This window comes from Ambystoma mexicanum, chromosome 2q (assembly GCF_040938575.1).
Source record: "Ambystoma mexicanum isolate Mex_15411 chromosome 2q, UKY_AmexF1_1, whole genome shotgun sequence".
Lineage (NCBI taxonomy): Eukaryota > Metazoa > Chordata > Amphibia > Caudata > Ambystomatidae > Ambystoma > Ambystoma mexicanum.
In genome coordinates, this window is record NC_090924.1 from 638,466,151 (window position 1) to 638,484,283 (window position 18,133).

At 45.8% G+C, this 18,133-nt stretch overlaps 1 protein-coding gene across 11 annotated transcripts in view; it reads right to left on the minus strand.

Moving 5' to 3' along the window:
- CIITA (class II major histocompatibility complex transactivator) overlaps positions 1-18,133 on the minus strand; it is an 807,875-nt gene that overhangs the window by 53,692 nt on the left and 736,050 nt on the right. For all 11 annotated transcript variants that reach the window (XM_069647820.1, XM_069647816.1, XM_069647817.1 and 8 more), the window contains 2 exons: positions 17,927-18,010; positions 15,501-15,584 (listed from right to left, as the gene is read on the minus strand). In XM_069647820.1, the coding sequence (XP_069503921.1) occupies positions 15,501-15,584; positions 17,927-18,010 (168 nt within the window). The remainder of the gene's footprint in view (positions 1-15,500; positions 15,585-17,926; positions 18,011-18,133) is intronic.

Sequence of the window (18,133 nt, forward strand, 5' to 3'; positions counted from 1 at the left end):
AACAGAGTGCGCCTCAGCCAACTGCAGAGTCACAAGTATATGTCCTGTCTTCCGGGAACAAGGAAGGGGTGCTGTCCCGAAACAAACGATCATCGAACTATATATCAAAGGCATCATCGGAATTGCTGGCACAGATCCCGGATAGATATCGATTATTTAGCTCTGCAGAAACGTTCTTCGCCTCACTCATCCCAAGTATCCAGGCGCGAGCAAATGCAAAGTGGCTCCAAATCACACGTTGGGAGCTGATCCAGCTGGCAAATGACACTGAAGAAGGGTTTAACGTAATAAAAGTGGAACTGAGAGCACTACGGCTAATGACCATGCAAAACAGGTATGTCTTGGACCTGTTGACAGCGATGGTCGGAGGTGTTTGCCGAAAAATCGGAAGTGCCTGCTGCACTTTCGTACCTTCCGAAGACGCAGACAACGGCTCCCTGTCCCATGTGATCGAAGCAGTACATAACCTAGGAGAAAGAATGAGAATGGAAGGTGGAGCAGAAAAAAGCACGTGGTTCGACAATATCTTCTCCTGGGTTCCATCGTGGCTGGGAATGACTGTGAAATTCTTGATGCCGGCTGTAGTGTTCCTCCTTTTTATTTTTTGCCTGTGCCAGGTGGGTCTTCGATGTTGTGCTAACGCAGTGCCGAATGGTGCAATGATGATGGTGACAATGGGCAACACCTGCGGTACAAAACAAGCTTTGCAGGAAGTACAGGTACAAACAGGAACAGATGACACGCCGAGATATCAGCTAGTGCCTAGATACCACGACAAGGATATAGTAGATAAATTGTGGCATACTATCATTAAAGAGCCCCGTATACTGGAATGGTACGAGGAGGTGTGGGTGGACTTGGAAGGGGAGAGCGGATGTATATACCTGACTTGTACCCCAGATGAGTATGCTAGGAGAGGTGAGAGCCTGAGAGGGGTGTGCAGAGCATGGATGCCCATAAAAGGCACACCTGCATGGGATGACGCAATAATTGACGAGGAAGAGTGCAGGAGATTGGAGGATTTAAAGAATTCGTTACTTAAGTAACGAAAGGGGGGAAATGTAGGGGAGGATTGGTCCAAAAGACTCCCCTCCCCTGCATCCTCTCCCCCGGTGAGGGCCATGGCTCGTCAGGGGTCCCCTCCCTACCACCAGGGCCCAGGTGGTGGATGGGTCACCTGCCGAAGGCATTGACCAAACCTGCTGAATTTAGCTAGGCCTCGGAAACCATTTTGTGTAATGAAGATGGTTTGAGCCCTGCGCACCGCAGCGCGGCCCCCACCCTTGGAGAGTTTCAATTATCCCTGTGGCCACAGCTCTCTGGCAGATCCGCTGAGAGCCCGTTCCCACGAACAAGACGGACATGAGCTAGTGGTAGATACCAACACTGTAACATTTCACCTTCCGCAGTGTATCGCTGTTCCCAGCATGACCCGGCCAGCAGGGCCTGGGTGGAAAAAGAACTGTAAAATGGTCCTCTGACAAAAGCAAAGTTCCCAAATACTAATGAGAAAACCACCTGTGATGAAAGCGTTCTCTCCACAACCTCTCTGACTAAAAAACCTGTAAAATGTATAAAAATGGCAGAATGTGTGCTCAAATGACATTAAGAATAAAGCACCCACATCCCCGCAGTTGTGCGCAACTAGTAAAAGCGTCCCGGTTTTTTTTTCGTGTTATGTGTTTCGTTGAAAAGATTGCACCCCACGGTCCCGCGCCAAAACCGAACTAATGCTGCTAGAGTGCAAAGAAAGACAAATGCACAACCATATTGAGGGCTCGTGTAGAGGGTGCATGAAAATGCACCTTATGTGTGTCCAAGCCCACTATGTGCCACTGCCGTCAGTCTCATTGGCGGGTTGTTTCTGTGTGCTCCACCAACCTTACTACTACCTCACTTACCGCAAATGTATAAGCATGTAACAAAATGTTGTAGTTGTTAAAAAACTTAGTGTACAAATAATGTGCTCGAATTGGCCATACGAATGGCACTAGCAATGTCAAAATGTGAGCTTTGGAAAGACTCAATGAGTATTGTATATTATTTGAATGTTTATGCTTCTTCCACCTAAAGTCGGCAACACACGAGGAAAATATCTTTGAGAGCACATGCAAGGCCATTCCCCCTTTTCCTCCCAGTGGAGCCTGCCAGACGAAAAAGCAGAGGCCTGTGCTGCGCTGCCCCACCTCCCTCAACTCGGCTGGAGCCGCTTCATAGATTTGTAGTTCCCCCGCAGCACCCAAGGCCACGGCCTGCCACCTGCATTATTTACAGCCCAGCAGTAAACCCCGGCCTGAAAACACAGATCTAGAGGCGCCCTTTTCTTAGGCTCCACGACCCGCTGGCTCACCTTAGGTTAATGGCCCCTGTAAAATTAGGACACCTAATATTATGGCAACATTACAGCAACACATCCATAATGGCTTCTAACAAGACATGATGACATGGACCGCCTGTCCCATGCCCCGAGACCCAACCCCACGACCTACGATACCCGGTCAACAGGACGATGGTAACCATGTATTGATGAATCGCCAACAGACCCCACTCTAGGTGCATTCCTCCTGTGTTGCATTAACCTGTAGAATAACCTATTGGAAGATTTACCAGGGAAGATAATATTGCAAATGGTTGAATGACTGCGGTGTGCGTGGCCCTAGGGCAAAAAGTCAGGAAAGACATTCATCTCTGGCACTAGTCACAGTTGGCACAACAACACCGTCCGGATGAGCCCAGCTGACCTGCCAGGCCCAGCCCAACCCACGAGGGTAACCAGTGACGTCCTCCAGCCGCGGCAATCCACATCGCAGCAGCACCTATAGCTAGTCGTCGCCACCCAATCCCCACGAACTTGTGCCCCCTATAGTATGTAGGTTCTTATGACGTTTTTTGTAAATATATACGCCTGTCTTTGCTATGTCAGACAGAGCGCTCTCGGAGTTTGCAGAGTCCTTTGCATGCCCTATTTTGATTGATAAACTCCCATTTACGCTCACCCGCACTTTGTCTTGGCCTTATTCCCATCCTGGGAGAGTCCATTATTGTCTCTCATTGTGGGGAGGATCGTGCTAGCTGGGGACGCTCGCCTTCAATAGAAAGGAAAAAACTGTTGACTAAATGCATTGGCTTCTGCTGTTGTCAAAGATGCTTGATTTTACATGTAAGGCAGATGTAAGACAAAGGTTTGTAATAAACCAGATGTTTGTAATAAAAAACATTTTTTTAAATAAAAAAAAGATATATTGGAAAATCATCAAACTATGTTTTCTGAAAAGCTGTGACGCTTGAAACGATTGTTACAGCCCATAAAGTCGACCCACAGTGCCATTCTGGTGAGGCACCGGGTTAGATTGGAGTCATTTAGTGGTTAGAAGGAGCTGACAATACTTCTAAATCGTATGTGCAGAGAGGGGATAATAGAGCAAATTGAGTCTTCATCGTGGTTATCCCCTGTCCGCATGGCATTGAAGAGGAATGGTGACATCCATCTATATGTGGACATGAGGGGTTTGTATACTTCAGTTTGGGTGGACTGCTACCCATTGCCAAAGTTGTAGGATCTTTTTGCCAAAGTGGGAAGTACAAAGATGTTTTATTCTCTGAATTTGAAGGCAGCATACCACCAACCAGATTGTACTGCATCATGCATTATGTACTCTAACCAATTTTGTGACACCAGGTGAAGCATACCAACTAAAGGACTGCTGTTTGGGTTGGCATCAACCTCAGCATTGTTTCAGAGGATAATGCATGTGAAGTTTTAAGGGATGTCAGGGGTGGTGGCGCTACAGGAAGATTTGTGGTATTTGAGCACATGATGGAGGACCATAATAGGATGCTGGACAAGGTATTAGCAACATTAAGGAATAGGGGCATCACTTTGCAAAAGTAGAAGTGTATTGTTCGGAATGCCTCTGTGGAGTCCCTAAGGTTATGTAATTTCAGCCGAGAAGGTGAAGCCACGGGAAGGGTTGGTTAAGGCCATAAAAGAGGTCAAACACAGGCTCCTGTTATGTATTAGTCCAGTGAGCCACAGACCCAGCTGTATTATGCCAAAGTTGTGAATGGATACACTATTATAATCGTACTGTTCAGAGAATTATTGAGGAAAGGAGTGAAGTATGAGTGGAGTCTAGGGAGAGAGAGAGAGAGAAGAGAAGAGAGAGAGAGAGAGAGAGAGAGAGAGAGAGAGAGAGAGAGAGAGAGAGAGTGAGAGAGAGATGTTTCAAGAGTATTAAGGATGATATTGTGCCAGCCCCAACGTTGCAGGTGTTTGTGAGGGTGTTTGGTGACTGTAGATGCTTGTGTGTGTGGGCTATGTTTGCGCAGGTGATGGCGAGAAGAGAACACACTATTGCCTTTGCTTCACGTACTTTGCACGATTCAGAGCATCAATATTCAGTGATCAAACAGGAAGCCTTGGCATGTGTTTGGGCGGTACATTATTTTACGTCATATATGTGGGGAATGCCATTTAGGTTATCTACCGATCACAAGACCGTGGGAAAAGTGCTACAAACAGGTGAGGCTGGCAAAGCACCACCTACATTATGTTTCTTGACTTCAAAGTTGCACACATTTGTGTACAAACTTAAATACGCGCCTGGCAGTAAGAATGCGAGAGCTGATTGCTTTTCACGATTAGCTGTTCCACCAATTGAGTTTAAAGCCTTGTCAGATGATAAGATGTTGATGAAGGTATGCCAAACATGAGGTGTGGTTGGCATAGGAAGAGGAGCATGCATATGGGACTACAACCCTTTGTAGAAGACATGATGAATTGTCCTTAGAGGTGGGCATTTTGATGCAGAATCAAAGATTGGTGCCTCCAATTAGTGTTAGAGCAAATATGTTGGGAATTGCACATGAAGGCAATGGTGGGTAAACTAAGATGAAGAAACTTGTGAGGAATCACTAATGGTGGTGAGCAATGGACAATGAGGTAGAGTCATTGGTGAGGAGGAGTTTGTGAGCAACACAGCAGATAAAGGGTTACCAACCAGAAATGTAACAATATACATCGTAGATTGGCCAGAAAGTCCATGGACAAATATGTCAGTGGATTTCATTACGCCAATGGAACTAATGCAATAGGAAAAGCGCTATGCTTTTGGTGCTGGTAGATTATCATTCAAGATGGTTGGAAGTGGTATTTGTGCCTTCTCTAAATAAAGGAGGTATGATTAGGTATTTGCTTGGCCAGTTTGGTTGGGAGGGTCTTCCAGAGACACTAGTGATGGACAATGGTGAACTGGACTTAAGAGTTGGAAAACCACCATCTGTCAACCGCAGTCAAATGCTTTACCAGAAAGAGCAAACAAAACCGCTAAGGGGTGCATTCTATTGTATTGATATTGGAATTGGCAAATCAAGTGCAGGAATATGGAGCAGTGAGGGCTATGCTGTGGTCTTATCATACCACTCGACACTCTGTAACAAGGGTATCGCCTGTATGCTTGTCCAAACTGGTGCCTGCATGGATAGATCAGTCGGCATTTGATGGGGTGTCCAACAAATTAGCTAAGGAAGTTAGAGTTGATGTATGGAATTTACTGTGGGCTAATTAAGTGTGCTACGATCTTTGCAAGCATATTGAGGGACAGGAAGTACAGGTGGGGGGAGATGGGGTCCTCTTTTGGAAATGTTTCAAATTTGTAAAGGGTGTGTTGCAATACTAAGGTTCTAAAACAGTGAATTATGGGGGGGGTGTCTCCTCAATTATTGTCAATAATAAGCTGTCCACCCTCATTATGGAGGAACCAGAGCCCAGTGAAAACCTGAGCGCTAGCCTGCTGAGGGAGCGCTCCTGGGTTTGCTAGTGTTTTAGGGAAACAAGGTTTCCCATTAGATGCAGTAACCCAGCTATGCATGTGTAATGCGCCATGCAAGGTTAGGGTCTTTTCCTTCTTCAGCCCTGCATGCCTCCCTGACCATGCTGTTTTGGGTACTGCACCCTCAAAAAGCTTAGAGAGAACGTCTGCACCTCCAGATCCATTAGGAGGACCTGGGGCAGCCAGTCCCTGCTGCTCACCCTTGCTCTCCAGCACCAGGAGGCAGCGAGAGGTGTTTGATTGACACCTCTCCCAGCTTCCTGGCTGGAGGGCCTGCAGGGGGGGCGGGCCTCTGGAGCAGTTGAACAGGAGCCTGGAGCCCAGCTGACGATAAGGTAAAGATTTTTTTTAAGTGTTATGCATGGGCGCATGTATGTAAGTGATTGTGTATGGGTGCGAGTGAGGGTGTAATGCTTGTATGTGAGTATGAATGAAAGCAGGTGATTGCTGAATGTGAGAGTGAAGGAGAATGAATGCTGTTGATTGTACGAATGGGTAATGTATGCAAGGTGGCAGAATAAGGAGCGAGTGGCCATGGAACATGTGAATTGTATGAGGCAGGATCACGTGGTGGGTGGAGAATGAGCTGGATGACAGAAATGCAGGCGATGGCGTTGGTGCTAATGAAATGGCGCATCATTTTAATTGGTTATTTATAACGCGCTAAAGCGCGGACCCGGGGATGTTACTCTGCGTTGTCTTGCTTCCAGGACGACCGCGTTGCCACTGAGCTATACTTGTACAAGATTCTGAAAATGTGGCGGATGGTGTGGGAGCAAGTAGAAATGGGGGTCTGGTGGAAAGGGAAGCACTTGGTGGTTTTACAGGAGAAGTACTAGGTGGATCTGAAGCTAGGGGAGGCTCACGTGGGAACACCTCAGGGGCACAGAAGGTGTTGCTGCAAAGTTGAAAGATTACTTTTGCTATGACTGATTCTTGTATTATTTATCCCCTTCTTATTACCTCTTTATTTGCATAAGTACTGTGACGAAGTGTGTTGATAGGACCAATGACCTGTGTGCTTTATTTTGCAGTATGATACATTTTATGGCACACATTATACGGCAGATTAGTGGTTCACAAAATGTATCAGATCTTTGTCAAATAATCGAATTTTTTACTGTTGATTTTGTTGCTTTCACCCCATTTCACTATTATATATTTATCTATTGTTTTTAAAAAATATATATGTAAAGCACCCAAACCCTGAGGCACCATGGCGCTGTTGCAAACCAGTCACATGAAACAAATTAGCTGATGCAATGTACATATTGGCATAGTATAGATGAGATTGCTGAAGCAACAAGTTACATGAAAACGAACAAAACTAGCCGAAGCAGTGTACATATATGCATGGCTATAGAGGAGTTTGTCAAGTGTTAGGTGGCAATCAAAACCAGGTGAGATACAGAATTAGAAGTATACATTACACATTGAGAGGGCCTGTTGCAAAGAGATTAAGGGGAGAGCTCGGGTTTTAGGGCCTTGTGGAAGGGAGGAGACCCCCGCAGCCTCCCGGTGCCCACCCACACATTTATTATCACCTTATCCCATCCCAAACATATATATGCAGTGAAATGGGGCTTTTCAAAAATTCGATATGTTGTGCTTCGCAGAGATGGTCTGCGCAGTAATGAGGTGATACCAATACATCTTTATGTACGTTAGAAGAACGTGGGGACCTGAAACATTACTGATGTTGGTTTTGGAGCTGTACATTGCTTTTGAGAGTTTCCATTCTACGTCTTGTGGCCTGTTTATTGGTTTTGATCTACCAGAGCGCCAGGAAACTTGAAAAGGGCAGTGGTGCACTGTATACACCTCAGTAACAAAACATATTAATTGCTGTAACAACTGGAGTGATTTCATTTCGTTCGGGGCAGTTTTGGAGCATTTTTATTTATTTATTTATTGTGTCTTGAGCACTGGTGCTTGCTAGGCTGGTGAGCTGTGATTTGAGAGTCAATGCATCACTTTGTAACTATGGCTTTTTTTACCCAGTGGTACCCCCTGCTGCAGCTGTGGCTTCCAAAGGAACGCGTTGAAAAAAGACAATGCCGTGGACAATAAACACACTCAAGATGCTGTACGGGTAAAGTGGGACCAAGAGAGGGAGGTGTCCATGGCCAGCACAGGTTTTATAGTTGCACAGGTTACATTGCATTCAACCGCAGGGGCCCATTGCCAGCAGTCGAGCGTAACGAGTGGCGCATACATTGGTGCAACTTCGCGCAGCACTTTCTGTATGTATGCCCTCTGCACCCTCGAACCACTCTGAACCCTAGGGACGGGAATTGCCAATATCTTGCCAGGGCAAAAATCAACCAAAAGAAGCCACATTTCAGAAGTGACTCATCCCTGTGAAAACCACCAACACAATTCACCCTGAGAGGAAGGAAGATGTAAGCAGTGGCAGTCGTGGTGAAGTGCTCATTGGTAATTCAGTCGTTGACTAAAGTATCGGCGAATGGCAATGCACCGGTAGACAAACGAAAGAAAGAAACCGAATGCAGCAAAGAACGCCATTAGAAATGTGGCATATATAACCATTCCCTCTAGCTCCACTGGTTTTAGCCTCAGTCTGGCTAAACGTGATGAGAATTTTCCAAGCAGAGTCTCTTCTGGTTAATATTGCTTCGCCTACTATGCTGTTTCTGTCCCACGTGCATGCTTCTTTCTATAAAGTCTGACGTGAGTATTAAGGTAATTTAACGGAACATATTAGTTTTCTGCCAGGTGTTTCTCTGTAGATTTGTGTCCGTTTGTCTTGGTTGTGTGTGTGCATGCCTTGTGACATTGTAGTGTGTATGGTGCACTATTTGGTTCTGCAGAGCAGTAAGACTCAGCAGTACTCCAGATATTGTACCAGACTCTAATACTGATTCTTCATGCGTGGGGAAACAACCCTCTAGGGAGGGGCATACCCTTTCCCTCCACTCATGTGTTCAGTGCCTCATCCCGCGCAATCACGACTCCTCCCAAGGCCCATCAGGCTATTAGCACATGGAGTTGTGCGACTAAAAGAAAAGTGGCTGATTTTAGGTTTCGCTCAAGTCAGAATGTTTGGAGTGAGGTCTATGCCAGAGATTACAAACTGCATTCTGATTGGCTGACGTGAGCTCTTTAATGGAATCCATGTGCTAATAAGGGTTGTAGTTTGTCGGGACTGGGAGCGGAGGCAAAAAGAAGGTCAAGAAACAGCAAGTGATATTTACTTTCCAGAACTTTGTAGCAGCAGGTCACCAGGTAACTCAGTGCACGAGGAGCAAAAAAGAAATACAGAAGGGGCTATATAACGACCAACGCCAGAGATAAAAGCTATCAGACGAAGGAGACTAAGGGCCCGATTCATGGAAAAGTGTGCATTTATCCCGCAAAGGCTGCGCGCCGAGAACAACACTGCACGAGCCTGCACGCATAATAGAACATACACGCTCCGTGTATTCATGAAATTGTCTGCGCAAAGTAACCGTATACGCAAGTCGTGACCGAGAAACACCACTGACACACCCCACGTAAAGGAAAAACAGCCAGAACAGCTACCTCTGCGTGCTCCCCCGGGCGTGAATACACACACCCTTCAAACAGTGTGTCGGGCCCTTGCAATCAGGCCTGCATCTCCAGGACCCTGAGTGGGGTCCCCCATAACTGTGGCACCACGACAACATGCGTTCAAATGATCGTAACTCGGGTAAAAAATGTGCGTATGAACCCCGTAAACTGTTCCTGCACCCGGCTACACTACATATGCGCACCCTTAAGTCAGATCGGAACCATGGCTGCGTACACGCACCCCTAAATCTGACACTTGATCTTACTCCTGCATGGTGAATACTATGCGCAATTGTCTGTACGCCGGCCTTCAGGTGGCGGATAGTATGAGGGCTTCGTGTGGCCATTTCCGCACCGAGAGTTTGCGATCTCGGATCCATGAACACTTATCGTTCCACGCAATAGTGGGTATGCAATGGACTGCCTGCGGGCCGTCCCTCGCAACGCCCACTTTTTGCCTTGTTCTTCCTCATTTTCTGTGTTCCGCCCCCCTACCCTGCCCTCTGCGCAAGCCATGCCCAGGCTCTGCGTGGTGTCTCACTTAAGGCACTCGGCCTCTTGCAGTGACATGCCGAACCTGCGCAACGTCCCCGCAAAGTACGAAAAAGTACCGTGCAGCCTATTCCATGAATCGACAAACGGGATTTCGCACGCAGTTTGGCACACAAAGTCCCGATTTTTCACGCACATTATTTCATGAATCGGTACCTTAATGTAAAGGAGAGCCTGCTTACTTGCTCTAGGTGGGCTACCTCTCTGCTCTCCCATTGTTCGGTTCCAGGATTACCATTGCCCTTTCTGCTTTCTCATTACATTCATGAACGTAGTTTATGTTGTTGATTGCTCAAACATATGCAGATATTACAACACATGTAGTTCGCCATTACATAGACCTCGTAGAGAACAGGAGGTAAACTATGTCTGAATTTGGGTACGGGTATAGGCCAGTCAATCCGTGCGCACACGGATATGCATGCATGTGTGTGTGTATAAACATGTTATAAAGTGACTGAGCAAACGGTATATAAAGCACACAATTATGGACGAAACTTAATCAACGTCTCGTTCACCAGTTTGCTGCTTAAGCGTGACCAAGAGTGAGAGTGTGTCCAAGCAAAAAACGCGGGTTTTGCAGAATCAATGAAGATGGGACGGCTACGTTTTAACATTAGTTTCAGAAAATGAGTGCCAGGGCACATCGTTGTATGGGCCTTCCCTTTCTCAGCTGGTCCCCGTCCAAAGTGGAGAGTCAACCAAAGCCCTTGGTGAAACGCCTGAGCTTTTTACACGCTTCATAAAAGGAAATCCGATGGGTTTCTCGTTAACTTCCATGCACAAACAGAAGGTGGCAGCCTAAGCCTAAACTGGAATCAATGCAGCGCCAAAGCTTTCCATGGGCGCCAATTTCTAAAGCGGGGCACCGAAAGACATTTCTTCTAAGAAGTATTGTTTGAAACAGGTAAGGTTATTGTATAGCGAGCATCTTTTATGTCTTGCTGGCACAGGGACACCTGGTTCTGTATACCATAGGCCTTCAGCACCACAGTATAACCAATATACGACACTGTTTGCATTATGTTTTTATGAAACAATCGACCCTTTTCTAAGAATGGGGGAGGTGACAACAGCGGGTGGTCACTGCAATAAAGAGACGTCCGGTGCTTTCTCAGAACGTGCGACTGCTGCCAAGGAATGGAATTGCCAAGTTCCGGCTGCCACCCCTCCCTCGTTCTGCTGAGTCTGAGGGGCGGGAAAACAGGGACCGATAGATTGAAGGAGAATCTTTTCTTAACGCGATGCGCCGCCTATGCTCGTGCCACGCGGCAGCTAGTACACATCACGCAATATAATTGTGTAGAGTGCGTGGCCCAGTTATTGTTCTCTGTCCCCTCTCCTCTACCCACATCAACAGGCAACGGGCGGGCTTTGCTAGCAGTTCATTCTAAACTAAAACGGACGTTTGGGTTCGGGTTCTTATAATCTGCGAAGTGCGGGCATTTTTCTAGTAGAGCATCTACGGCGAAGAAGACAGCATTTGCGGATAACGTTCTTAATATAAAAACTTTATATATTTTAAAAACCTGTAGTTGAGCAACTTGTTCGCGCTCTCTGTGTCTCATTGTATGTTAGCCTCGTGTGCCCCCTCTTTCCCCAGAAACCACTAAATCCTGCCACACACATAAGGCAGGCTATTGCACTTGCAGGGGGGAAGGCACAATAAACAGAGATCGGATTATTTACTCTACCACTATATTACATTATTTCATAGTGGGGAAATTAGGTTCAAATCCGGTGTGGCGTTTTTTTCTTGGAGTTTTTACCGTTTAATGCGTATTGCCTCAAATTCCAAGAACCGCTCAGGTGTTGGTATGATCCACTTCCTGTCTTCGCTCTTGTCTAGCTGGGGATTGAAAGGGCACAGACAGAGACTTTCGGGTCTTTAAAGCGGTATATTTATCAGCAAGTTTAGCCAATGTGGTGTCTATGTCCTGGAAATAAATGCTCTTGCTTGCGGCCACTTGCGGCCAGATGTCTGGTCATATCATGCACCAGACATCTACTATGCACGGCTCATCGCAAACGCACACCAGCTTCACCTTCCAGTTTATGGCATGTTAAGCTGACTTATATAGTGCAACGCTGCCATTTCCATGGCCTCCAGGCGCTCAATTGGGGAACTGAGTTGGGGGCGAAAGGAACTCTGATGTGGCGCTTTCTCAATAACATTTTTAAGGTCCTTGCTACTGTATGCGTTTGAAATCAGTCCACTGATTTACTGCCAATGTCACCATATGCAGTTATTATGAGGGATGGGAAAAATGCAGTGAAATGTGTAGTAAAAAATTACCACATTTGTACCGCATAACACTCAAAATGTGTAATGCATGTGTTCCCTTTGCGCACAGTGAACTTCAAGCATGCAGACATATTTACATTAAACTGAGACCTGCTCTTCCCTATCACAGCACTTGCTTAACGAGGGTGAGTCACCCTAGCATTCCCTTTGAGGGCCTGCTACAGCCCCTCCTTGGCCACGCTGTTAGAAGGAAGTATATTGCACTAGTTTGGATGACAAGGCAACATAAGGATTATGTAGAGACGTATGTGGCGGAATGACGATCCCGGTTAAATATCCCAGGCTTTGCCACTCATGCCCTTTTAACATCACAGGGCTTAGTTCAATGAGGATACGCCACAACTCCCCCAGCGTTGACCCATATTTAACAAAGAGACATTCCAATGCAATGCACCTCTCAACCCAAGAACTATAGCATGCAGCTATGGCTATGCAAATCCAGCCTAACAGCTCGCATAGCCGTCCACACTGAAACACCTGACGTGCCTCAACACCTCTGCCACTAGTATACAGCAACAAGCAATGAAATATTTCGGTCTAGCTGGGCACACACCGCGTCTCCCACACTAGCACTCTACGCACCCGCCCACGTTCCTGATTTCCGGGCTGTTTACTGGAGCCTCGCCAGCCCTCCTAACCCCTAACCTGGCAGAATGCACACACGCATCTTAAAGTTAACTCTTAGAATCTCCCATACACGGACTTCGGTCCCCGAGGGAGTTCCAACCACAAAGCGCATTGAGGCCATACAAATGGGGAAGTGGTGCTATATAAATGACAAATACGATACAATACAAGAGGAGACTGATCTCACAAGAGACTGCAATAGCCGGATAGCAAATGCTAGATCCACATGCTACCTACCTCCGGTCTACTGTGCTGCAGGCAGGTGTGTGCGGAAGCCCATGTAATTGCTTACAAATGTCCACCAGTGTGACCTTTTGCCAAACGACCCAAAACACAGACATATCCCTTGCGTAAGGACCTGGAACGTTTACCAGCACATCCAGTTCTGCCTGTCTGTCTACCAGAGAGATAGTGAACCAGACTCATTAACGTTGCACAGCTGTGCAGGGTTTAAGACTACCAAAGGAAGGAGCAGACATAACACTACAAGGTACTCTGATTTATTAGAGTATGAAACAAGCTAAACATAAGCTCCCAATGTCTGGCGGACATACAACATGTGAAGTAATACCACGTAAGGAGAGGAAGGATCAGGGAAAACTGGGTTATATCCCGATGACACTGGGAAGTCGAAAGGAGTTTCACTACAAAAGAAGGAACATAATAAAAACACGCCAACCATGGGCCTTTATCCAGCAGCACCCCAGATCCAACAAGCTCCTTGATAAAGTGATGGCAACACAAATGATCTTTGTTGATAGGAAGTCAGGAGGCTCTTTCCTTGCATTCTAAAATGGAGGGAACTCAATGGAGTGAAGGACCACACGAAAACAAACAAGAAGGCAAAGTACCATGCTTGAGTGATCACCGTCTGTAGAAGATGTGAAGGGGGTGCATGTCAAAAGGCTCAATGGCCAATAAGACATATCAGTTTGAAGGCTCTAATACTGGCCCATTGGCAAAGGAGAGTCGCGACTTCCAATCCCATGAAATCTAGTACAAGACGCAGAAGAGGGGATGGCACCTGCAATGTACACCCCCTAAACAACCATCAGAGGTCTAAATTCACCTGATGGTTAGTGAAACCACGGGCAGTCCAGGCATTTAGAAATGCTGGTTATCGAGGGTGAAGTCCCACAAAAATTCTGACATAGGAAAACTGCCTCTTCAACGTCCACGCTGGCAGGGGACGGTGGAGAATAGCTGTGACCGCAGAAAAGGGGAACGCCTGAAAGGGGAGGGACTGAAAAGGGCTAAACCATTGCAAGGTTTCGCAACAGTGGAAAGCAGTTCACTTTTCCAGTTATAGAAGCTACATTCAAGGATACGGGGGATGCTCTCTTTCTTGTGGTCAGGGTTTGAAGGTGAGGGCCAGCGTGACGGACTCTTGTTCTCCCAGATTAGGAAGCTAAGAATGTGCAAGGGAAAAATGCAAATGTATGCTTAAAGATTGTTTACGGGAAATGTAAGTGGAAAGGAATTTAATGCAAATGTAAAGAGTATGTTAAATTGAGAAATATAAGACCTGGCCCAATGCAGCTGAAGAAAGAAAGAATTTTGAAATTGTGGGTCTGCAGACAGAATGGAGAAAGGCAGTCTGGCAATTAGGAATCTATTGACTCATACATTTGCAATCTGCAGCACTAGAACATGATTTAGAGACATGCTTGCACTGCCAAAAATATATTAGAGAAAGGTGATTAAGTTATATAGACTCTAAATTTACCTTGAGTGTCTAATTTTGCATGGGTCTACAGAGTTCGCTAATATGTTGATTGGGGAAGACTCAATTCCTGCCTAAGTGAGGTCATGAAATTTTCCACTTGCTGCATTGAGACCAATTCACGTAGAAAGTCTGTAAAGGTTATTAGTACCCAGCAAAGGTCAATGAGCTTGTAAAGAGCAAGCTCATCAGCCCTGGCACGGGCCTTACGCACCCATCAAGGCTTGGTGCATCGCTGCGTCCCGGAGATTTTTCCACGAGTGGCTGCCATGGAAAGGGAGAATGGACTACGTGTAGTCCCATCACCATTTCCATGGTGGACATTTTTTGAATTTTTTTTTTACATTTGTTTTACTGGCCGCCATGGAAAGGGAGAAGGGACTATGTGTAGTCCCTCCTCCCTGATCCCTGGCAGCCATTTTGTTTTTGCTTTTTTTCTTAGTCCAGAAACAGTCGCAGTGCCATTTCTCAACTAAGAAAAATTGCAATTAGTACCACAGTACGACGTGCCAGGGTACTAGTGGCAATGTGGCCCTCAGAGGGGGGCCATTATCAGCCGGGTAATGCCCCCGGAGTTCCGTTAAAGCCCTTGCTTCGCTCGGCAGGCGAACACAGTCTGAGATTGAATGGGAACTGTATGATCTTCTGGTCTGTGTTAAACCTGCAAAGCTGCTATTAAAGATTTGATTAATCAACCTCACCTCAAACTGAGTGCTGCTTCAGTTTTCCATGACAGACAGAGGTTAAACTCTTTTTTAGGGGGCAAGTGAGGTTGCCCATCTTATGATAACGCACCATCATGGAAATACATATTGTAATGAGGAACAAAGACTGTTGAACTACAACTTTAAAAAACCACACAATGTAACAATGATGTGAACCAGTCCATTATTAATGGGCAAAGACTTACGATAAGCTTTTAATTGTGGGACATTTTCTGAGACTTTCTGTCAGCTTCTGGGCTCCAATGTCAGTTATTCGGTTGAACTGCAGGCTGAAATCAAAGACACACAATTAATTTGGTACAGTCGTCTTTTGCATGTTAAATATGTTACTAGCCAAAGTGTTTACAACCACATTAGAAAGGGTTCTTGAATAGACGAGGTACAATGACGTAAAACTCAATTTACATTAGTCTACTGCTGTCTAAAGAAGTACATGAAACTTGGACAGTACAAATCCCCATTTTGAGAGTGTTCCAGGATTTAGGACTCTAGCATAAACATACGCCTTTTCAGACTTGCACAATACTTAATACACGACCCTAAGAGAGTCACATTTTGTCCTACCTACGACTCTGAGCACGCTGTTTATTAGCCTACGGGTCAGGTGGCTGCCCAGGAGGTTATCACCCAAAAGGGAGCATGTCTTTTAAAAGATGTAGATTAGAATCATTGCTGCTTAGCCACCGCTGTGGAGGAAGAGTGGAGTTCCTGGATATTGTACAGAAGCAAAATCGAACATTCAAAACAGTGGGAGCCGCCACGCCTTACACCAGCTGTGGCCTAATGCCTCCACACCACCCAACAATATACACAGTGCATGTTGTGAGCTTCTGATAAAAGAATCCCTCCAGTGCAACGGGGGTTCACACTTTGGGGGAACACATTTGGCATGAACACATTTAGAGTCGGATAACTTTTCTTTTTCTCTGAAAGATACCGAGACCAAATTAATGAGAGGGCAGCTTTCTCTTGACACTGTCGGGGTGACGGTTCAGTTTGTTCCAAAATGCTCTTTGCACTGAAATGTGCTGTTTAAGCTGAAGTTGGGCAAGAGTGCGGTAGTTCCATCAGTAGACTAATGTGGTTAGCACAGATTTGGTTTCCAGGTATGACATGTGCCTGAGGGCATCTCAAGCTACAGTCATCTCAAGGCGCATGCGTGCACTGTGGGCAAAGCATCCATGTGCAAGCCCTGCTTAGTGGCAAGGAGACACCTCGGTGCAAAATGATAGCTAGCACTTGTGGCAGCTGTGTCCACCACGTCTCATTGACATATTGGCGGGAAAATAGTGTGTCAATGAAATGAAAGTTTAGGGTTAGATAAAGAGGGATATAGCCACAGTTTTCATGCATTTTGGTGTCCTTCCTTTTGCTCACAGCATCTTTAAACAAGGTCCACGTGGCTAGCTCATTTGTTAGCCACTCGCCTCTAATTTGGGTGCAAACTGCACTTTACACGTTGAAATTTGAGTTCAATAAATTGAGTACCATTAAGTTGTGTAATAGTCACAGCTAGTGTTGCAGCGCTTGGAAACACAAAGAATCGAGCATGAAGCCCTCCACAACCACTCTATGTATATGTATATTTAGGGTTTGGGATTTCAGAGACATTAGTACCTCCTCCCACTCAACTGTTTCTGCTTTATCTCTTCCCTGCACTACTGCAGTGCATGGACACCCACAAATGTCCTCTTTTCCTGAAATCGCTGTGGATTGGGGTTTGCAGCACACCATTAACACACAGGCACATATTCTAATCTGATATCAAGTATTTTACTTGGTTTTGCACCTTCTGCAGGTACATCTCCAATGCACATACGATTATTCTTAGACAGCCGAGGAGGCCTGACAGGGATTTTAGTTTTTCACCAGGAAAAGTGTCTTTGTGAAGTCCCTTTTAGTGCTTACAAAGGGTCCTCTCGTCATCCTTCCGAACCCAAGTCTGACTTTGCCAATTGTTCTTCATTTTCTAGAGAATGCAAACATAGTCTGAATTCACCCGCAGTGGCGCTGGATAAACATTTCTCTTTGGGAAGGCAAACCATAAAGTAGAAATCCTATCCCTCAGGTACCGCGAGGCTGTGGATATTCTGCCATGCCTAGTTCAAGTTCCTATCACCACAAGCAGATGGTGTCTTACACACCACATCTCACTGCATAGGATGGAGGGCCATCAATGAAACACGGCAGCACAGAACTTCACAGCGTGACCGGTCGCCTCAAACATTTGATTATGACCCAATTATGTTGGAGAGCACCTTGGAAATGTGCTGGCTTGGGTGCATGACCAGCTGTTTTGACAGAGTTTATGTCCCAGTCTTCTCACATTACGAATTCAGTGAATTGTTAGTCCACTACTGGCTATCCCTTGACTTATGGAGGAGACACTCGTGAAAGTACATGGATTGCACCCAATGAAAGAGGTGAGGTAATTGCGAAATAGAAATCCCAGGCACATAAGCCTACCACCAGACCTTGGTAGTTCTACAGAAGCATTGTCTATGAGCTCCTTGTGGCCTTCCATTGTACAAACTCCCAACTGTATAGGTTTCTATAGCCATATCCTTATAGGCACTCTAGCAAGGCTCCTTTGATCACATTGTACACTTACGCCAGCATTGTAAGGGATGACAGCAAAGGGAGTGTGTCTGCAATGGTTTCTGCTCCATCATCACATATGTGATTATTGTATAAGCTGAAAAACAAAGAAAAGCTATTATGAAGACTATTTTAGTTAGGCGCCAAGTAATTCACCAACATAGTAAGGATGCTATGATGCATTACTTCTAGGTTCTTTACGTCATAACTATATTTAAAA